We start from the raw sequence: 23334 nt of genomic DNA on the forward strand, positions 1-23334 counted from the left end.
TTACAGTTACATGGACTTGTGTGATATGTCTTTGCATACAAATCTTTTTGTGCACCCCACAAATCATTGTCCATGCTGGTGTCTTCACTTGTGTGTGGTTTAAAGGGATCATTGGCCCCAAGGATTTCTCTATAGTGATTGTGCTTGCCTAGGGTTAAAGGGAACTGTCGCAGAAACTAAAATTTAGCATAAGCTTCCTCATACCGAATTAAGAGACTTTCTAAATACAATCAATTAAAAATTCTGCAGCATTTAAAAATTAAAGTTTCATTTTCAGCCTAGTTCTCTTTTAATAGTTGCTGTCTGTGCCTATGCTGATAGGGACCAACCCATCTTGGCTTGGCCTCATCTGTAGGTCTCACCTGGCACGTGCCGAATCCCAGTCCAGTACCAGCTTACTCAACTGCTTCCTCTGCTTCTGTATGTTGGGGATCTCCACCTGCAGATAAATTTTATGGAGAAGAAGGCATGGCTGTGGTTAGCAAGATCATGTATTTTGGAAAACATGAGGAGTTTCTAGCATAGTTTAAATCTGGCAACATATGGGTTTGTGTCTGTGTTGCCTTACCAAGCAGCTTTTGGGATAATGGGTCAGATATTTAGCAAACTTATCATACATTTAAATAAGAACTAAAGCTTAACTGAAGAAGTAGCTAGAAATGTTGTACATTATGTTTTGGGTTTTCTGTACCAGCCCAAAGCAACCACAGCCCTTTTTGTGCCTCCAAAAACGCCCCAGTAGCTCCCCATCTTCTTTTCTGCTGATTCACTGCACATGCTCTGTGCTGCTGTCACTTACTGAGCTTAGGGACCCACTCACAATATACAGTACACATAGAATAGAAATGTCACAATATAAGGCTGATTAGTAATTAATACAGATAATTACTACATGGCAACACAGAAACCAGTGCAATTAGCATCAGAATTTAATAATTAGCCCTGTAGCATCAGCTTATATTACAGACCAACCTCATTTTCTGCTTGATAATTTGCAATGACCCCTAAGTTTAGCTTCTCAACAGTTGCTCAGAGCCCACTGAGCATGTGAGTATCACAGACACTTTCCAAGATGGTGACCCCCCGTGACAAGTTTGAAGTCCTGGATCATTGCTGCTATTGACAAGCTGAAACTTTAGGCTGGTGCAGTAAGTGCAGTATTGTAAATATGGCATTTTTAGCCATAACCATTTTTAGGGTTTAGTTCTCCTTAAATGAACCAAGATATCTACATGTAACTGTGGCCTTTTATGTATACGGTTTGACGGGGACCCAATACAAGTCAAGTCCTGCCCACCGAAACATGTCTGGCAATGCCTAGCTGTCTTAAAAAAGGCATTCAAATAAATCATATTTAAAGAAGAAATAGAGATCCAGAAGGAAAATATGCCTAAGGCATTACCATGACACAAGGATGTAAAGAGGCAGAGCCACCCTATGATAAAGCAAAATGTAGTTGCACTGCCTCTGCTTCCTACAACCAGTCATGCTTGCATATTTACACAATTACAACGGAAGCAGGAAACTCGCATGCAAACAGTGACGTGACTACTATGGTCATAGGTAAAGATGTAAAAAAAAGGTGCAGCCAAGTATATACTAATGTAATGCAACAGACTAGAAAGATCCTGGATGTCTATGCATGAATGTATTAAAGTGTGCATAGGAACAGAATCTGATGCCGGAGACAGGTGTTCGGGCAACAGTGAAAAGCAAATATTATATATAAAGCAAAGGCTTTATCTGTCATTTAGGGTCAGGGCACACAGGCAGATTGGGGGAGATAAGTAGGCAACAAATCTCTTCTTCTGGGCGACTAATTTCCCCGAACTGCCTCCCCTGCTGGGTAAAAGGTAAATCACCGCCAGGATGGCACTCAGAGTGATTCTTTTCTGAAGTCGCCCGAAGTTTCCTAGTGAGGCAACTTCGGAAAATGAATTGCTCAGTGTGCCATCCCGCCGGCGTTCTACATTTTAGCCAGTGTGAAGGCAGTTCGGGGAGATTAGTTGCCCCAAAGAGGAGACTTGTCGCCGGGCGACTAATCTCCTCGAATCTGCCTGTGTGCCCTGGCCCTTAAAGTACAAGGAAAGGCTTTATCCCAACTCTTTACCATGTTGTAGCACACCCCTTGGTGTGCCTAACCGCTAATTTATTCTTGTAAAAATGTTTCCAGAAACCCTCCTGCACCCTTGGATAACTTTGCCCATTCATCTTTGATTGCGCCACCATTTTTCAGACACTTCCTCCTAACAATGTGAACGTGTGTCAAAATGAAACCACCCCGACCCGAGCATGTCACTGAATCTCGTGCAAATGACAAGTTGATGAGGATTTGCAGTGCTGGCAAATACAAGCAGACAGAGGCTGAGGATACACAGCACTGGTAGATTGCAAGCAAATGAAGAAGGACACAGCACCATCAGCTCAGAAGTCTAATAACTAATAAGCGCTAGCAAGTGTGTGTAACTGTTCCAGCTTGGTTCGCAAGCCATCATACTAACTATTTGGTGGTTTGCTATTGGTGTGCGCTTACTGGTGGGAGGGCTTTAGCAGGTCATTGTTGGTAGGAGCACATCAAAGCACGCTCACAATAGCTTCTTAAAGGAACAGTAACACCAAAAAAATGAAAGTCTTTTAATGGAATGGCAATAATGTAATGTTGCCCTGCACTGGTAAAACTGGTGTGTTTGTGTCAGAAAGACTACTATAGTTTATATAACAAGCTGCTGTGTAGCCATGGGGGCAGTCATTCAAGTACAGGATACATAGTAGATAACAGATACATTCTGAAGAATCCCATTGTATACTACAGAGTTTATCTGCTGTGTATGCTGTGCCTTTTCACCTTTTTCGGCTTTGAATGGCTGCCCCCATGGCTACACAACAGCTTGTTTATATAAACTATAGTAGTCTTTCTGAAGCAAACACAACAGTTTTACCAGTGCAGCACTACAGCACATTAAATTCTGATTACTTCAAAAGCACATTCAGTTTTGGTGTTACTGTAATGTGCATGTGCTCCCTGCTGAGTCAAACTACTGCACATGCACAAGGGTCTTGGGTCTTTGTCAGGGAGAGGTGCCTGATGGGTATTTCTATGTACTAACTCAATGGATCTATATGCAATGACGCTTATCATCAGGGCTTGAGCTAGACAGGACTGCACTTGAGTGTAGAGGATCTCGTCTTAATCTGTATGAATTGTGTGCTCACAGCCTCACTACACCCCTGCCTAACGATTTAAAATTAATTGATAGTGCAATTTCTTCTTTTTTGCTTTAGAAAAAATGTTCTGCCTTGCTTGCTGGCATGCCCAAATAGGCAAATCAGTCAAAACAACAGTCACTCAAATAGAGGCACCACAGTGTTGGGCATACTTGGGCCATTTTACCCTCACCATTTCATCAACACCATTTATTTTATGATGTGGACTTATAGTACTTGTATGTATGTGGTAGTCACAGTTGAAAGTGTAGCAGAATTATTTCAGCCATACCTCTGCTAGTTGGTTTAAAGGTTCCATGATGTCCTTTTCTATTGCAATCTCGTGCATAGACAGCTCCACGGCCAGCTGTTGCTCTGCATCTGCGCACGAATACAAGGTTTTCCTGCAATGGAAATGGATTCATGACATGAATACTGGAGTTGGGCAAAGATTATTGCAGCACACATCATCCACTGTGGATTCTGTAATTGTTACAGAATAGTGCATACAATAGATCGTTTTCACATTGATTAACAACTTTGTCATCTTGTGTGTCTGTTCCTACTGAGGCAAAACAAACTGAACTGGGCTCTGTATAGGAATGAAACGTGTAAACTGTCTACCCAATGTTTGCCATGATATCACAATGTGTGCATAAATAAAGTCACAGATTAAGGTGGAAGACGGTCTCTGTTGATTTCATCCGGTGAGCACAACAGACGAGAGTTGTGAATGAGAACAAACTGAAGTTTAGGAACAGAGAGGAGGTGGTTGACTAATGCAAGGACAAATATGCCGATATAAAGCAGTGAAGAAATTCAGCATAAAATAACAAATGCCTGTTTTGTCCCTGAATAAAGACATTTACCATGTAAAATACAACATATATAATGTACCAATTCTTTACAAAATTAAAATGGTAAGAACTTACGCTAATAGTGTATCATCGCCAAGTAGCGAGGACCCCTCCACCATGGATTGCGACACGCCCATGAGAGAGAGTTTTCTCTACAAAAGGATTAAAAATAAATATAAAATTGTCATAACTAATGATACAGCGCCAACATATTCAGCAGCCCATTAGAGATTATACATCATTCCCTTCATTAGAGACTATACATCATTCCCATCAGAACCTGCCATAGTGGAATTTAAAATCTAAGGTCCCCATCACATTCACACACACTAGGGTCAGTTTTATAAGAAGCCAATGAACCTGTCTGCATGCTTTAATATATCTAATACACATATAGGGGGTTATTTATCAAAGGTCGAATGTTAGATTTTTTTTATACCTCGAATCAACTCACAACTCGAATGGTTTCTTATTTAAAGGGGTTGTTCACCTCCCAAACACTTTTTTCAGTTCAGTTGTTTTCAGATTGTTCCCCAGTAATAAAGACGTTTTTCAATTACTTTGCATTATTTATGCTTTACTGTTTTTCCAAAATCAAGAGTCAAGAGTGAGTTTATTGTCATTTCATCTATATACGTTTGTACAGTACACAGTGAAACAAAACAACCTTCCTCTAGGACTATGGTGCTACACACAACATAGATGCACCGGACAACAGACAAAAAGTGCAAGTGCAAAAATATGCAGCTGAATGTTCGTGTCTCAGTAACGGTTACAATTTTGCAACATTTAGTTGATACATTTCTCAGCAGCATCTCTGGAGTATTAGCAACTATTGTATCAATTCTAACAGCTGCCTTTAATGAAACTTGGGGATTCTGCTCAGCAGGGACAAAGATAAGAAATGTATCAACTAAATGTGTCCATTTAGAACAGTTTCCAGGGTCAGCGACCCTCCTCCCAGAGCTGCTTCACAAGGTAAAAAAAATGACTTTTACACTTCAATATTAGAAAAACGGTGACACACAGAAAATAGAAAGTAATTAGAAAAAGTCGTTATTTCTGGTTATCTACCTGAAAACAACTAGTTGTTTGAAGGTGAACAACCCCTTTAAGAAAAAACTCGAATGGAAAAAAACTTGATTCTGCGGGTTCGAATTAATCGCGTTTTCCAAGGGTAAAAACTCAAATCGCTCAAACTATTTGGCGTTTTCGGGCAAAAAATCATCCGATCATCATGCAGGTTGTTAACATCTTCAAATGGTTCCAGGAACCTCTGCCATTGACTCCTACATGACCTCGACAGGTTTTAGATGGTGTATTTTCGGATTCAAGCTATTTCCAGGGTCGGGTATAATAAATATTAAAAACTTTGTATTTTGTCCATTTTTTTAAACCAAAAAAAAATAAATATGATTTTTAACTTGAAAATAACCTCGAAAACTCGAATTTTTCATTGAAAACGCAACTCGAACCTTAATAAACCTGCCCCTTAATGTGCAATATTTGCTCCAAGTCTAGTAACCCATAGAAACCAAAAACAATTATTTTCAGACATCAGACCACGAATCTGCTGACTGGTTTTGGCTATGGGTTATTAGAACAAAGGCAAATGTGCATTCACGTTTTCATATTAATGCTCAGTGAGCATTGTTTACACATCCTCAGAATATCTTGCAGAGCAGTACCAGCATACACACAGCTGCCTGGCACAACTGTCACCTTTCTTTAATTGCTCTAAAAGATACAAGCCTTGGGCTCCTCGGTGTATTACTTCCAGGATTCATTATTGATGCAACAGGAGAGCTTTGGACCTTAGTCCACATTGCACTATGGTGATAAAGTGAGCTGCCTCCACAACTTACATATCTCCTCTCCGCCTCTGTGCCCGGCTGTCCCTGCAAGCAACCCAGCAGCTTCTTATGTGCATTGTGACAAATCAGACGGACGCTGTCAAGACGTCTTTCAATCTGTAAACAGACAAGAAAATTACAAGTTACTTGAGTCAAACGTGGTCTTCGTTCGTATATACAAATTATATATATATGCATCCAAACCCCACCAGCCCAGCTGCCACAGAAAATGTATGTGGGGCAGGGGTTTAGGGTAAGTCCACACAGAGCATTTTGGGGAGATTTGGTCACCTGGTCACTAATCGCCTAGTTTTTGCGGCGACCAATCTCCCCAAACGCCTTCCCTGTTCATGCGCCGGCTAAAATGAAAAAACCGCCAGCGCTAATCACACGCGGCGATTCGTTTTCCAAAGTCGCCCGAAGGTTCCTCGTGAGGCAACTCACTACAATTACAGCATGAGCAAAGTTAAAGGGGATTTCCACCAAAAAGTGTAAAACAATGAAATAAAAAAGGTTTAAACAACTTTTCAATATACATTTATGAAATGTTCACTGTTTTTCAAAGGTATTTGCAAATGTGATTGCTAATAAAAAAAATTGTCTGGCTACTTATATTCTCTACACTGCTGGCTCTGACCCCTGATACAAATGTTTTTATATTGGAAAGTTGTTTAGCATTGTAACTGTGTACAGAATAGATATCAGAATGGAATGTTGCAGCCCTAGTTTCCATTAAAGCATATCACACTGCTTGGGGGCCCAAAACCTCAGCTAAATCCTTAGGATTCCAATCAAATGCAGACCTGGAAAGACTTGCTTTGTTTCTAAGCACTCTCCCATTTTTTTTCCAGGGGTCATCTGTTTAAAGGGATTCTGCCATGATTTTTGTGGAGTAGTTTTTATTCCTAAATTACACTGTTTACACCGCAAACCATTCACTACCATATATAATTGAATTCCTAATGTAATAAGTGTATTTGTTTTAGTTTTAATATTGGTGTGTAGGCGATATCTCAGGTCATTTTTCCTGGTCATGTGCTTTCAGAAAGAGCCAGCACTCTAGGGCAGAGACAGACATGAAGATTTGGAGAAAACTTCGAGGAAACTTCGGGCGACTTTGGAAAACAAAGTGCTCCGAGCGCCATCCTGCCGGTGATTTCAATTCTAGCCGGCTGAAAGGCAGTTTTGGGAGATTAGTCGCCTGAAGAAGAGGCGATTTGTCGACGGGCGACTAATTTCCCTGAATCTCCACGTGTGTCTCTGCCCTTAGGATGGAACTGCTTTCTGGCAGGCTGTTGTTTCTCCTACTCAATGTACAGCTGGCCATAGACGCAGAGATCCGACCGTACGAATTGAGGATTCGTACGATATTCGGACCGTGTGTGGAGAGTCCCGTCATTTTTCGTACGGTGGAGATCAGTCGTTTGGTCGATCGGACAGGTTAGAAAATTTCTGTCGGCTGCGGGTAATATCTCTGCATGTATTGCCGATCGTACAATTTTCAGAGGGAGACTGTCACTAGATTTAACTATCGTACGATTGCTGTCAGGGGCAGAACATCGGCTGATTTGTTCTTACAACTTTATATTTGATCTGAATGGTAAGACTTTTATCTTTATGGTTAGTGGCAGGTCGGGAGATGGGGGAAGTCCGATCGTACATCTTTGCGTCTGTGGCCAGCTTAACTGAAGGAATCTCAGTGGGACGTGGACTTTTACTTTTGAGTGCTGTTCTTTTATCTAGGCAGCTATCTGGTTACCTTCCCATTGTTCTGCTGATGGACTGCTTGGGGGGGAGGGGTGATGTCACTCCAACTTGCAGTACAGCAGTAAAGAGTGACTGAGCACATGTCACATGACTGGGGGCACCTGGGAAACTGACAATATGTCTAGCCCCATGTCAGATTTCAAAATTAAATAACATGAAAATAAAATTTTTTCCCATGACAGTATCCATTTAAAACATTTGTACTTCTGCGTGCTGGTGGCTGCCTCGTATTTATGGAGCTGCTGGATAAAGCGATTATCTATCAGCAGCCATTGGACGATAAGAGAGGCCAAGGAAAAGGGAATTCTTTGCTAGCCTGGGAAATTTCTTTAACGTGAGTCAGCTCTTCAGCAGCACCTGCCGGCCATTTCTACTCGTGTCACCCAGTGATAGTGAGTCAGACTTGGCAGCAGCACTGTGAGAATGAACAGTAAGATCTGTATAACACAGTTGCAGGGATCACCCAGCCGTAGCCGTTTCCAGTGTATGAGAAGGGAATGATCTTCACAAACAGGGTTCCTACCATAAGCTTTAAAGGGGTGGTTCACCTTTAATTTTTAGCATGATGTAGAGAGTGATATTCTGACAATTTTGCAATTGGTTTTAATTTTTTATTATTTGTGGTTTTTAAATTATTTAGCTTTTTAATTAGTAGCTCTCCAGTTTGCAATTTCAGCAATATGGTTGCTAGGGCCCAAATTACTCTAGCAAGTAGGCACTTTCTGTAATTCAGTGCTTTCTGGATAATGGGATTTCAGATAATGGATCCCATATCGGTACACTTAAAGGGGTGGTTCACCTTTAAGTTAACTACCGTTAAGTTAACTTTTAATATGTTAAAGTGATACTGACACTAAAATACGACTTTTTAAAATATGAATGTACATTAAAGGAGAATTCAACCTGTGGGCAAAAAACCCTGTACCCCCCACCCCACGTAGACCCTCCTCCCTCCAGGCTAACTACTGCCCCCCCCCCGGGGAAATGTCCCATACTCCATACTTACCCCTCGGTGCAGATTCTTTCAGCGGAGTTCCACGCATCCATCTTCCGGGTCCTCGGTGCGCTGACAGGGAGATCGGTATTTCTGCGCATGCTGGGAATTACACGGAAATTGCAGATCTCCCAGTTAGCGCACCGAGGATGCGGAAGATGGATGCGTGGAACTCGGCTGGAAGAATCTGCCACGAGGGGTAAGTATGGAGTATGGGGCATTTCCCCAGAGGGGGTAGTTAACCTGGGGGGAGGAGGGTCTACGTGGGGTGGGGGGTACAGGGTTTTTTTCCCCACAGGTTGAATTCTCCTTTTAAAGTTACCTATAGGTCAGGTTGATCATTTTTTGCTGAGAGGTTTGTTTCTGTAAGTAATTGTCAGTTGAAGTTTCTAAACCTGACAGTTTGGTCAACCTGACTGTCCCACCTCAGCCTGAAAGTTAAAGTTTCTAATGCTAATGGACTCCTGCTGCACAAATATGGCAGCCCCCTTATACAGGAACATGGGGCATCAGACAGGTAATGTAAAAGCATTGGGCAAATACTTTATGGCAAAATTGCTTTCAAAGGCAATATTATAATTTCTATATTTTAATTTCTGTATCTCTTTAAGGAATGGACAATTCCAATACACTTTTCTATTTTTTTGTTATAGTTTTTTAACTGTTTGCCTTCTTCTTCTGACTCTTTCCAGCTTTCAAATAGGAGTCACTGACAAATGTTCTTTAAAGTTACAAATGTATTGTTATTATTAATATGTATTACTCATCTTTCTTTTCAGACCTCTCCTATTCATAGTCCACTCTCTTACTTAAATCAATTCATGGTTGCTAGGGAAATTTGGACCCTAGCAACCAGACTGCTGAAATTGCAAACTGGAGAGCTGCTGAATTAAAAGCCGAATAAAACAACAACAACCACAAATGAAAATCAATTGCAAATTGTCTCAGAATATCACTCTCTACATTATACTAAAAGTTAACTCAAAGATGAAAAACCCCTTTAAGGAATGCAGATCCAATTTATGGAAAGATCCCTTATCCAGAAACCCCCAGGTCCTGAGCATTCTGAATAACAGGTCCCATACCTCTACTTTAAAGGCACAGAATGCTATGGGGCTAGGAACATTCTGTGAATCTCTGCAGCTATTCGCTGCCATACTGCTTGCTTTGGCTGGTGCATTATCCATGTAGGCCAATTAGGGTTGCCACCTTTTCTGGAAAAAAATACCGCCTTCCTATATTTTATCTTTTTTCCCTATTAATACCATTGGGGTCAGCCATAATTTTTACCGGCCAGGCCGGTAAAATACTGGCCAGGTGGAAACCCTAAAGCCAATATGAGAGAATAAAGAATAGATGTGAGAAATGCAATCCGGATTCCCAGCCTTGAAACTCAGCTGAGGTATAGATGCTATATATAAACACAGGTATGCAGTGAATGGAAGCTGCACTTTATACTGCATTTAATTGCAAGCCGGAACAAACGTTATGTGTGCCACTAGCCTAAGTTTGACATTCAGAAAAAGAAATGAAGGCCCAGCCTCTGGGAAATCAATGCATTACACACCTGTATGTATTATATCGCATTCTCTCAATATAAGTACATAGAAAGTAAGTAAATATCAAGCCATTCAGAGCAGCACATTGTTGGGTGTAAGTAGTACTTTTAATTCATTTGACACAAAGCCTCGCTGCTCTATTGTCTGACGGAATCACGGCTATAATAATGTATAAGTGCATCACAATAAACATTGTCCCCAAATAAAGGCATCAGCCATGGCAGCTTCATATTAAGTACATTCTTTGCACCGAGACAAATGTTTTCACTTTCCATGCTCTGTTTGCATCCAGCAGATTCTATTGTTTTACCAGCATTGTAATCACGTGTGTAAGGAAGGATGGAACGCCTGCATGAGGTTCTAATTGGATTCCCTGGGAATCCCAAACAATCGCCTAATGAAAGAAAGACATTCTGAGGAGCCTTCCAATAAACAGTATTTACAAAATGTCAATGGCTTTAAAGACATGTGTAAATATAATTATTACTGAAAGAAGTGTCTGTCCATCCCTTTCTATTGTCTGGTTCTAAAAGCTTGAAACAATGTAGCAAGTTACTTAAAGGGCAACTGTCACCCAAGGGCAGAAGACACACGGTCAGATTCAGGGATATTAGTCGCCCAGTGTCAAATCTCCTTTTCTTTGGGGCGACTAATCTCCCTGAACCGCCGGCGGGATGGTACTTGGATTGCTTAATTTTCCAAAGTCGCCTGAACTTTCCTCATGGGGCAATTTCGAGCGACTTCGGAAAACAAAGCACTTTGAGTGCCATCCCGCCGGCGATTTACATTCTAGCCAGCGGGAAGGCAGTTCAGGGAGTTTAGTCTACTCGAAGAAGAGATTTGTCGCCGGGCGACTAATCTCCCCAAATCTGACCGTGTGTCTCTGCCCTAAAATATATCCCCTTCCAGAGGTGCAGGTTAATTGGGCCCACACTACAGTTGGGGGAAATAGTATTTTGACTGCACTGGGAGGGGGTTACCATGTTTAAAGGACAAGGAAAGTTAAACTAAAGAAGTAGCTAGAAATGTTGTATGTTATGTTTTGGGCTTCTGTACCAACCCCAGGCAACCACAGACCTTTAGCAGTAAATATCTGTGCCTCAAAAGATGCCCATCTTCCTTTCTATTGATTCACTGCACATGATCTGTGCTGCTGTCTGTTACTGAGCTTAGGGACAGACTCAAAATATACAGTACACATAGAATATAAAGGTCACAGTATAAGGCTGATTAGTAATTAACATGGATAATTACTACATAGCAGCTCAGAAACCAGTACAACTAGCATCAGAATTTAATAATCAGCCCTGTAGCATCAGCTTGTATGACAGGCCAACCTCATTTTCTGCTGGATAATTAGTGACGAGCCCTAAGCTTAGTTATCAACAGCTGCTCAGAGCCCACTGAGCATGTGAGAGTCACAGACACTTTCCAAGATGGTGACCCCCTGTGACAAGTTTGAAGTCCTGGATCATTGCTGCTATTACATAGTAACATAGTTAAATTGGGTTGAAAAAAGACAAAGTCAATCAAGTTCAACCCCTACAAATGAAAACCCAGCATCCATACATACACCCCTCTCTACTCTTAATTAAATTCTATATACCCATATCTATACTAACTATAGAGTTTAGTATCACAATAGCCTTTGATATTATGTCTGTCCAAGAAATCATCCAAGCCATTCTTATAGTCATTAACTGAATCAGCATCACAACATCACCCGGCAGTGCATTCCACAACCTCACTGTCCTGACTGTGAAGAACCCCCTACATTGCTTCAAATGAAAGTTCTTTTCTTCTAGTCTGAAGGGGAGGCCTCTGGTACGGTGATCCACTTTATGGGTAAAAAGGTCCCCTGCTATTTGTCTATAATGTCCTCTAATGTACTTGTAAAGTGTAATCATGTCCCCTCGCAAGCGCCTTTTTTCCAGAGAAAACAACCCCAACCTTGACAGTCTCCCCTCATAATTTAACTCTTCCGTCCCTCTAACCAGTTTAGTTGCACTTAGTCTCTGCACTCTCTCCAGCTCATTTATATCCCTCTTAAGGACTGGAGTCCAAAACTGAACTGCATACTCCAGATGAGGCCTCACCAGGGACCTATAAAGAGGCAGAATTATGTTTTCATCCCTTGAGTTAATGGCCTTTTTTATGCAAGACAGAACTTTATTTGCTTTAGTAACCACAGAATGACACTGCCCAGAATTAGACAACGTGTTATCTACAAAGACCCCTAGATCCTTCTCATTTAAGGAAACTCCCAACACACTGCCATTTAGTGTATAACTTGCATTTATATTATTTTTGCCAAAGTGCATAACATGCATTTATCAACATTGAACCTCATTTTCCAGTTTTCTGCCCAGTTTTCCAGTTTAGAAAAATCACTCTGCAAAGTGGCAGCAGAGATGAAACTTTTGGCTGGTGCAAGAAGTTCAGTATATATTAATTTTTATGATTTCCTTCTCCTTTAAAGGGGTTGTTACCCTTTAAATTAACTTTTAGTATGATGTAGAGAGTGATATTCTGAGACAATTTGCAACTGGGTTTTCATTTTTTCTTTGTTATTTTTAGTTATTTAGCTTTTCATCTAGCAGCAATGCAGTTTGCAATCTAGTGTCCAAATTACCCTAGAGACTGGAATATGAATAGGAGAGGCCTGAATAGAAAGAGGAGCAATAAAAAGTAGCAATAACAATAAATGTGTAGCCTTACAGCCTCTTAGATGGGGGGAGTGACCCCTATTTGAAAGCAGGAAAAAGTCAGAAGAAGAAAAATAATTGAACTATAACAAATAAAATATGAAGGCCAATTGAAAAGGTGCTTAGAATTAGCCATTTTATAATATACTATACGTTATCTAAAAAGTGAACCACCCCTTTAAGGCTAGGGCTACATGGGGCCGAAATCCCCTTGCTGATATCAATCCTAACGCTGGCAGTAGCCTCTTCTCTTTTCCGAATTCGGAAGTGATCAATCAACTTTGTCGCGAACAGACTCGGCGGATTTTAGCCGCGAGTTTGTGCATTTTGAGACCAAATCCAAAGTCAATTTGTGCCACTTCAAATTCAATATTTCTGAATGCAGAAAAGAGAGGAGGCTACTGCCCACTGTAGGGCTGATATTAACCAGTGGATTTCGGACCACACGTGGGCCCTTGCCTATGGGTGCACATGCACATAATGAGCTATTCACTAAGGGTGCTTGTTATACGGATGAGTGTGATGTCACACACATGTCTATAACTACTGAAAGAGGTGACATTATTCTTAGCATGGTCACCCTCCCTCCTGAGTGCCTTCCTGGTGCGGGTCGCTTAGTGCAGGCAGGGGCCATTTAAACAAATGGACTGTGGGCATTATTATCCAAGCCTGGTGGGGAATCATTTTCAGGTGACAGGTGCCCTTTACCAGACCTGCCTAAAAGCACCCAAGGCAGAATTGTTACATTGTTTGGACAAACACACTGCAAACACAAGCAAAAAAATAATTAAATTGCGAATTCGTGTGAGTTTTTTTTTTAAAACGCCCATAAATTCGACAAGTCTAAATTTATTCATAAAATAGAATTGTTTATACTCGGAAGAATTCAAACAACCCAAAATTTGATTTGAATTCAATCAAACTCGATTCGAGTTTTTTCTCCGAAAAAAACTTGAATGTCAGGACGGCTGCAAACATCTCCAAATTGATCCCTGCAGCTGTCCCACTTAAACAGTAATTTGGCAGGTTTTAGGTGGCGAATAGTCAAATTCGAATTCTTAAAGGACCAGAGTACGATAAATCTCGAAATCAAATTAGCATTTTTAAAAAAATTCTAATTCTAAATATCTCTAGTCGAATTTGACAGTTTTGACCATTAAAAAAACAAAACAAAAAAAAAACTAATGAAAATTTGAATTCTAGTTTTCAATTCGACCCTTAATGTATATATATTGGAAAGTTGCTTAGAGTTATATTTTCTTTAATTAGGCAACATTTTATATTTGCATAAACATGTCCACACCAGGCGATTCGGGGAGATTTAGCGCCTGGCAACTAATCGCCTCTTCTTTGAGGCGACTAATCTCCCCGAACCGCTTCCTTTTCTCCTGCGCCGGCTGTAATGAGAGTCGTCTGCGTTATGACAGACGCGGTGATTCGTTTTCCGAAGTTGCTCGAAGTTTACTTGTGAGGCAACTTCAGAAAACAAAGCGCCACGTGTGTCATAACGCAGGCGACTCTCATTACAGCCGGCGCAGGAGAAGAGGAAGCGGTTCGGGGAGATTAGTCGCCAGGTGCTAAATCTCCCCGAATCGCCTGGTGTGGGCTAAGCCTTAAGAACATGCCCCAAACAGCAGTTCTGCAGCAGACCAGCTCATTTACTGATGATTTTCTCCTGATGTGCCAGGTAACATTCGGTACCGTGTACTTATGCCAAGAATGTAACCTTGTGTAGGAGTACTAGCCAACTCCTTCTCACACAAATGGGGGAAAACTGAATCTGAAAATGCTCAGCAGTTACACAAAGCAGCAGGGTAGTACTCCCAGCAGCCTTTGCTACACGCTGCAGCTTGCCATAACAGAAGGATGTACAGAATAAGAAGCAGAATGTGGATAAACAATCACACAATGTGCTGGTAAATCCCAAACCCTGGCCAAGTACATGATGATACAGCTGCTGCCCCCCACTCCCTGGCTGCTTCATGAATTGTAGGAAAGTCTAGCTATTGTTCAGTGTTCTCATGCTGCTCCTGTTAGTCACCGGTTTGGGAAAAGACCAGTGGAAAAGCCTTTTTCTCTCTCTCGCAACCCAAAACATCTCAGAAGCAAAATAGTCTCCAAATGCACAGGGGATACCTGCGACCTGCGTACAAGCCCAATGATAATCAGCACATTGTCACCTTCAAAATCATTTAGTACAGGTATGGGATCCATTATCCAGAAACCCATTATCCAGAAAGCTCCGAATTACGGAAAGGCTGCCTCCCATAGACTTAATTTTATCCATAATAAAACTTGATCCAAACTAAGATATATTATTTATATAATTTTATTTTGTACTGCAAATAGATAAAGGTGCATCTGTAGCAATCCAACTTCTGTAAAAGGGGTTGTTCAACTTCAAACACCTAGTTGTTTTCAGATCGTTCACCAGAAATATGACCTTTTCCAATTATTCTATTTTCTATGTGTGATATTGAAGTGTAAAGTATCATTTTTCACCTTCTAAAGCAGCTCTGGGATGGGGGTCGCCGACCTTCTACATTTAGTTGATACATTTGTTATCTTTGTCCGTGCTGAGCAGAATCCCTGAGTTTCATTAAAGGCAGCTGTTAGAATTGATACAATAGTTGCTAATACTCCAGAGATGCTGCTTAGAAATGTATCAACTAAATGTTGCAAAATTGTAACAGTTCAGAGTCTGCGACCTGAATTACTGAGCTGCCAGACTAAAACACCAGAGACAGGGACTAGTGATGTGCGGTTCTGGGCTGACCTCACACTTTTCCACGCAGGTGGTGGCTTCCGACTTTGTCTTTTATAGATGCTGCGCCTGCTCACCCTGCCCCTTTTATGACGTCATCGCGGGCCTATAAAAGCAACGTGGGATTCGGATGCGGACGCGCATGCACCAAGGGAGGGCGGGTTAGGGTCGGGGAAATCACGACCCGCACATCACTAACAGGGACATTAAACTTTAAAGGAGAAACAAATCCCTTATTTAAAAAAAATCCTACCCCCTACCCCTCCCTCTAGCTGTCTAGCTGCTATCCCGGGCAAATGCCCCTACCTTTTTACTTACCCCTTGGTGCATTCAGGGACAGGAGTTCATGGCAGCAATCTTCTGGTCTTCTGTAATCTGACAAGACAAGTGTGGCGGGGCATGTGCAGTTAAAGCAATTTCCTGGTTCGTGACAATTTGACGGAAATTGCCGAATCACCAGAAGAAGACCCGGAAGATGGCTGCCGTGAACGCCGATCCCTGAATCTGCACCAAGGGTAAATAAAAAGTTAGGGGCATTAGACCGGGGTGGCGGCTAGGCTGGGGGGGAGTAGGGAGGGGGGTCTATGTGGGTAGGAGGGTAGGGTTTTTTTTAAATAAGGGGTTTGTTTCTCCCTTAAACTTAGATTTTGAAAAAACGGTAAAAAAATAAATAATGAAAAGTAAATGAAAAAAGTCTTTATTTCTGGAGAACAATCTGAAAATAATTGAACTGAAAAAGTGTTTGGAAGGTGAACAACCCCTTTAATACAAAGTAGCAAGACCAGGCCACACAGGCAATGTGGTTCTGTCTGATGAACCCTGTTCTACTGTGGAGCAAGCTGCCTGGGATGCTTGGGGTCAGATTCTTTGCAACTTGCTTGTGATGGGAGTAATTTAAAGGATTGCAGACTCATTCCTTTATGATGGTAAATGTTATTTGAATTGCACATGCTGCATGACCGATTATTAGGGCTAAACTCCAAGGGAGATTTTGTAGTATGGTGTCAGATGAACAAAACGCATCCTACAAGTCGGACGCAGTAGCATGGGTCGAAATATAATGGGACTGAAACATAAAATCTGATGTGTAAATGACATGGAAAATTTGCCACCTGACGAGACAATGTATCTTCATCCAATAAGATAAAATCTTTGACATTTTATTTTCTCATTGAAATTCTTTTTATCTTAGTTTTCATGTGATAAACCGTGAGATGTTTTTCTGACTTGAATCTCGTCCATGACCTTTCACGTGATAAACCTTTTTCTCACTGAATTGAATCAGGCCCATTATCTGATCCGATTTTACATTATAGCTATGGGGATCAGATTTTGTAGGATCCAGCAAAATCTGGTGGTGTTGTGTGACAAAATCAGATTAAAGTCTAATCAAAATCTCCTGTGTAGTTTAGCTCTAAAATCAGCTTGGAAACATGCTGCATGGCTTGTCAGAAACCAGCACGATTCAACTTAGACCCCCCCCCCCCAAATTTCACCATACCCCCAATATGGCCTGTTCTTCCTGGTGTTTAAATCCAAATTAGTGCAGTGGGGTGAGCCACCACCATGTCTGGCCACTTGACTTCCTTCCCTAGCTGTCAATGGCTGACCAAGAACATGGGAAGTTGAAGCCAATAAAACAAAAAGGATTGGTGCACTCAGAATACCTGGTTGAAGCCTTGGTGCAGGAACAGGGTCATGTATACAAAAAAACAAAAAGAGTCCGCACTCAAAGGTCTTGTGAAGAAAAAATAGATTAAACTCACTTTTTTTCTTCAAAAGACCTTTGAGTGCGGACTCTTTTTGTTTATTTATATATATATATATATATATATATATATATATATATATATATATATATATAATATAAATAATATATAATGGTGTGAAGGATCAGCACTCTCCCATTAGTTTAGTGAATGAAGTGTTGTTTTATTGAATACACAACATTAGATCCGACGTTTCGGTCCCACTTGAGGACCTTTTTCAAGGGGGTGTGTGTGTGTGGGGGTGTGTGGGTGTGTGGGGTGTGTGGGTGTGTGGGTGTGTGGGTGTGTGTGTGTATATATATGGGCAACACGTACTGCTCTCTGCCTGATATGCTCCATGCATCTGCACCATTTATCCGAGTTGCCTCTGCCTGTAGGCATATTTGGGCTGACCTGCACCCATCTCAATTCAAATAAATTGAGATGAGGCACAGAGCAGACCCGCTTCTCTCAGCCTACAAAGAATATGAAGCAGCAGAGCGTATGCTCTGTGGACCCTTGCCCTAAAACTGCCATCATGGTGCAGACTAAAGTGGGAACTTTTGTGAATGGGCATGTCCTATGACCAAAATCATCATTAACACTGCTGTAAAATGGATTTCCAAACCAACAGTGGCCAATAGCATTCTGCGTATATACAGGTGCTGTGTCAGGTCAGCATTCGGCTCTTACCTGAAGCAGGTCTTCACTTAGTACCTCAGTCTTTTCCGCTCTGTAAGAGACAGAAAGAAAGAAAAAACACAATGAGGCGGGACAATAGAATCACAGAGCCGGGAGCTATTCACTGGTAATGAAATGCTGACTTCATTTACATGCATAATATCCAGCCCATCTGCTGCACTATACAATCTGAACATTAGGAGTAAGAACACACAAAGGCATTTTCGGTCTATACACGCCTACCTAAAATGATGCCCTTGAATGAAAAGTACTGCATTATGGGTTTACATGTAAAATGCTCTGCATAAAAATGAACTTGCATTAGGGCACAACTTAGAATATTTAGCAATTACGCAAAATATGAGGATATTAAAAGTCACCTTGGGAGTTACATGACTTGTATAAAAGCACTCTGCATTGGTGACAACAGGGGGTACATTATTCACTATATAATACATACGAGGTATGCATTTCCTGTAAATAAGATCATTATAAATGGTGATGACACAAGTTATAATTGGTGCTAAGTGATGTCATGTAAGGTGATCCTTTTGTACGCTTATACTAGGCCTAGGGTCGACACACTGGATAACCTCTGTCTGCCATACAAACTGCTCACTTATTGTCTAACAAACCGTTTAGACATTCAATTTGGTCACACAGGTGGACTACCAAAATGCACAGATCCAGCTTATTGACTTTATGGGCTGATTGGTAGAGACACTGTGTGAATGAGCAATAAAGTCATGCATGATGAGATGGTTACTGGCTCGCTTGGGCATAGCCACAAAATCATCCAATTAGGTTACAAACGACCCAACTCAATGACCTGGTTGCTGAACAGTCATTAAAGTGTAAGCTCTAGGGGGGCAGGGACCTCCTTTTTCGATCGCTAACACTTTGCACAATATCTTTAACTGTATTTTGCATTCATTTATATCTTATTATTGTACTGACCAATCTGTTCTTAATTGTTTTAATGTACAGCACTGTGCATACAAGTAATGCTATAAATTTAAAAATATACATAAACAGTAGATTAAACCTCAAGTTTATGTTTGCTGAGATATTGTGTCAAAATTCTGAGAAGACAACAAAATCTGGGAAAAAATTTAAAAACTAGGCCAGATTTTTATTTGTGGGGCCCAAGGCCGGCTGGTGACTGCCCTGTTTTGTGGGATTCCCACAAATCTGGGCCTGACTGGGGAAAATTCAAAAGCAGTTGTTTAGTATAGCATATAGTGTCACACAATGTCCAAAATTATATATTGGTAGCTGGCCCTGAAGTAAAAATGTATTTTCTCAAGGAAGATTTGCTTGTAACACATAACGTATGAAAAAGCTGCCATACATCTTAAAAAAAAAAAAATTTCTGCTGGGTTGTAAGGTACAGGTATGGAACCTGTTATCCAGAATGCTCGGGACCTGGGATTTTCTGAATAAGGGATCTGTCCATAATTTAGATAATCATTCCTTAAGTCTACTAAAAAAAATTATTTTAAATTTAACCCAACAGAGAATATTCTCTCACTTTCTCTCTCTGGGAGCCACACTGACCAAACTGTGATTCTGACGACTGATGATGATGTGGTGCGCCATGAAACATTGTACGTTTCTTAAAGACTCCGGGGCTGGCCCTTGTTTGCACTGCCTTGAGTGCTGGTACCTGGTTCCTTTTCGAAATTCTCACACAGATATTGTGCTTCTCACAAGCTGTGGGGGCTGAGAGGCATTAATATATAATGAATTGGCGGTATGGCAAGGCAACCAGCTGTCTGTGAGGAACTCAGGTGTGACAGGGGGAGTGATCTTTCCCGTGTTTGTCCCAATCTCACAGGAAAACCAGGAATGTGTGGCCTCCCTTCCCATACTTAGATAACAAGCCCAGACAACCACCTTCATGTACTATAAACAAGCTGCAAAATTCTCTCAGAAACACAAATTTCCAGTCACAAACGCAGTCTGTCATAAAGTCCCCAGCCATATACAAGCCATGGCAACTGGGCTAGTGTATGATATTTAGGTCTCTCTCTTTCCTCTTTAACTTTAATTGCCTTTAATTACCTTTGCTGGAAGATCAGTCCATAAATACGCCACACCCATCTGCTATATTTGCTCTGTCGTACCTCAGTGCGCTGAAACTGGCAGCGTGAGGGAAAGAAGCTGCAGTCTACTGTAGGCCCAAATATTTATTTACATTCAGGCTGCCGGCGTTATCCCCTTCTAAAAACACATAATCAGTATTGTCAACTTTCCCCCATGTTTGTTTGGAACATGCAGAGTAGTGCAGTGGGGTTGGTGGACGGCATGTTTGTCAGGTAACTAGAAGTATGTGCACTGGAAGCCAGGATGAAATCAGTCTCCACCAACCCCATGACAGAGATACAAAACCAAAATGTGGCTAATGTGCTGCTGAAGTTGGCCAAAGTTTATGTCCTGTTTGTTTTGTTTTACTGTTGCTGCCCCTTTAAGCCTGTCCTTTCGTCTCCCTGTGTAAAGTTTTACACGCAGTATAAATGTCCGCCCCCTGCCAATTTCAAATGGTGACTCACTAGTAAGGAATTCTATGCTTCCTCAGCCCTGGGCTGGGAACCTGTTACACATCCCCTGTGTGAAACAGGCTGAGGTGTATGTAGCAGCTTCTCTTTACAATGGAAAAACCAGGGGGTTTTGGGGTCTCACTTGGCAGAAGTCAAAGCAAAACTGGAAACAAAAGGACCAGGGAGGGTGGGCGTAAAGGCAAAGTTGGAACCTCTGTACACAGGGATCATATTTAATCCACAGAGCTGTGTTCTGTTCCTTTCGAGCAGTCAGATAAAGCAACAGAGGCCTCTGCTTATGCAGAAAATGAGGATAAAGAGAACGCAATTGCAAGTGGCTAACAAAGCTGGGCACCAATCGAGCGGATGGGCAGCTTTACAGTCTAACCCCAGCTGATGCTATGAGAAGCCCTGCAAGGCCTGGAATAGCTTCCCACTATCTTCTTACACAATCTAAACCTGTAATACATGAAATGATACTATCAGCCCCAAATTTCCCCTTTTTAAAATACTTGTATTTCAGTAGTGCTGGGCAGTGTTCCGTGACGAAATATTTCCAGTTCTCATAAAAGTTCATACTTTGAAAAACAGTGGTGGACTTGTTACTTTAGCCTAGCTAATTTCGGTTTGCCGCTTTGTTCGGCCAAATCAGATCTAAGGTAAGTAGGGACGGACAGGCGACTTTATTATTTATGGCATTTAATTGCCATGCAAAACAAAGATAACAGTCCACTATCAGGCAAATCACACTAGCATCAGCTGAGATACATACCCATGAAGGCTAACGGATCACGGGACATTTTATCTGCCGCAGCCATCCTGTGCAAAAACTGTCAGACAAAATGACTTTCAGTGCATGTTCATTCACTAGTATTAGGAGCAATGACTGATGGGGGTATTTAACCAGACGGCAGCAGTAAACAAAATACCCCTGGAATTTTCTCCCAGAGGCAACAAAGCCAAATGAGCACATTTTTATCCAATTTAGCTGTTAAATTGGGAAGATCCTATTTGTTCAGCTCCCTGGTCAACACTTGGATCAAAATGGCAGCTGTTGTGAAAGAGGGACAATTTTTACCTAGATATTGGTTGGGCAAGGCCATCAGAAGGGCCTAGGGTTGCTACCTTTTCTGGAAAAAAATACTGGCCTTCCTATATATTTATCTTTTTTCCCCTTTTAATAACATTGGGATCAACCATCATTTTTTCCGGCCAGGCTGGTAACCCTAGAAGCGCCCCATACAAGAGTTGTCCGCTTTTATTGGCCCATATTGGCCCTCTCTAATCTGAATTGGCATTTTATGGGCCCTTGGAAGGGCCAACACAACTGATACTGGGCAGAAATATGGCTAAATATAGGGCAGGTTTGAAAATCCCATCAAGAGAAAACCACATAAGCATATAAGTAAAGTCCCCGTAGGACTGAAGTATGACCCAATCGTTGGCCTCTGGGCCAACACAATTGCATCAGGCCGACTTGATCCTGTACCAATTCATGGGCATTTTTTTTGCCCAAGGCAATCAAAGTTGTAAGAAGGGGGCATTTATTGGTTTTTCTGCCACCATACTGCAAACTACAGTTTGGCAATGGAGCAGAGTATCCAGTTCTTATTTGTTATTATTAGTTTTATTTTTACAAATTTATTAAGGAACCAAAGATGAGTTAGTCCCCCACTCCTTAGAAATGGCAAAGCAAGGTGTCTATATTCTGACACATCCATGTAAAAAAATATCAGCATAATGAAATGGAATGGCTGAGCCATTTTCAGGATGAAATATCTCCAGGCGGTATTAGGCTACTATATTGCTTTATTTGATTGTGCTAAAGGAGAGACGCGAAGTATGTCCTTATTGGATTAGGAGGAGGATGTTTAGTCTGGGCCTTGGATCCATAATGGGATTTCCATCAATTATTTTCACAACTAATAACTTTATTTAGGGCTACTGGTGTTACGGCTCCAACGGATGTTAGCTGGGATGTCCATAATATAAAACCTGCACTACGTTGAGAACTAAAGTGTTGTTGTGCTGACTACTTGGAGTTTGTTTAAATTGTAAATTGTCATAAGAGCCATCAATTTCCTGTAATTTATATTCACGTAAGCGGAGCTTAACACTGGCATCAGTTATAATCGGTGCTAAGTGATATCATTTGTAGCATGAGTCAGTACAATGTGGATATAAGAAGTCGCCTTTCCGTTCCATGACTTGAATAAATATACTCAGTATATAGCCTTGTGATTTTATGTGGTCATAGAACTCATTGGTGATAATATCCTTATATTTTAAAATAGGAAGTACATTATTCCTTATCCTATTCTTTATATATGGCTAACATAGTCCAAAGTGTTTTATAGTCATCCATCCATCTCTGTCGGGGAGGGGGAACTTAAAATTTAAGGTCCTAATTACATTCAAGCACAATCAGTTTTATCAGGATCTGATTACCCTGCCTGTATGTTTTTGAAGTGTGGGAGGAAACCTATGCAGACACAGGGAGAACGTGCGTAGTTATTGCCCAGGTCAGAGGCACAATGCTAAGCAGCGTGTACCCCTGGGAACCCCAGCAGCCCCCTACCTTTCTGTTATACTCCTGACACCTTCCTATGTCGTAGCTTGTGTATCCAGCCAGGAGGTTTGTGTATTTCCCACAGGCTCTGAT

The 23334-nt window shown here is 41.3% G+C and overlaps 1 protein-coding gene across 4 annotated transcripts in view; it reads right to left on the bottom strand.

Moving 5' to 3' along the window:
• Nucleotides 1-23334, bottom strand: part of arhgap17.L (Rho GTPase activating protein 17 L homeolog) — an 86000-nt gene that overhangs the window by 25821 nt on the left and 36845 nt on the right. For all 4 annotated transcript variants that reach the window (XR_001933206.2, XM_018236558.2, XM_018236561.2 and 1 more), the window contains exons 2-6: nucleotides 18145-18184; nucleotides 5927-6031; nucleotides 4137-4213; nucleotides 3497-3608; nucleotides 363-439 (exon numbers count right to left, since the gene is read on the bottom strand). Coding sequence is in view for 3 of the 4 variants with exons in the window: in XM_018236558.2 (XP_018092047.1) it covers nucleotides 363-439; nucleotides 3497-3608; nucleotides 4137-4213; nucleotides 5927-6031; nucleotides 18145-18184 (411 nt within the window). In the remaining variant the exon portion in view is untranslated. The remainder of the gene's footprint in view (nucleotides 1-362; nucleotides 440-3496; nucleotides 3609-4136; nucleotides 4214-5926; nucleotides 6032-18144; nucleotides 18185-23334) is intronic.

This window comes from Xenopus laevis, chromosome 9_10L (genome assembly GCF_017654675.1).
Source record: "Xenopus laevis strain J_2021 chromosome 9_10L, Xenopus_laevis_v10.1, whole genome shotgun sequence".
Lineage (NCBI taxonomy): Eukaryota > Metazoa > Chordata > Amphibia > Anura > Pipidae > Xenopus > Xenopus laevis.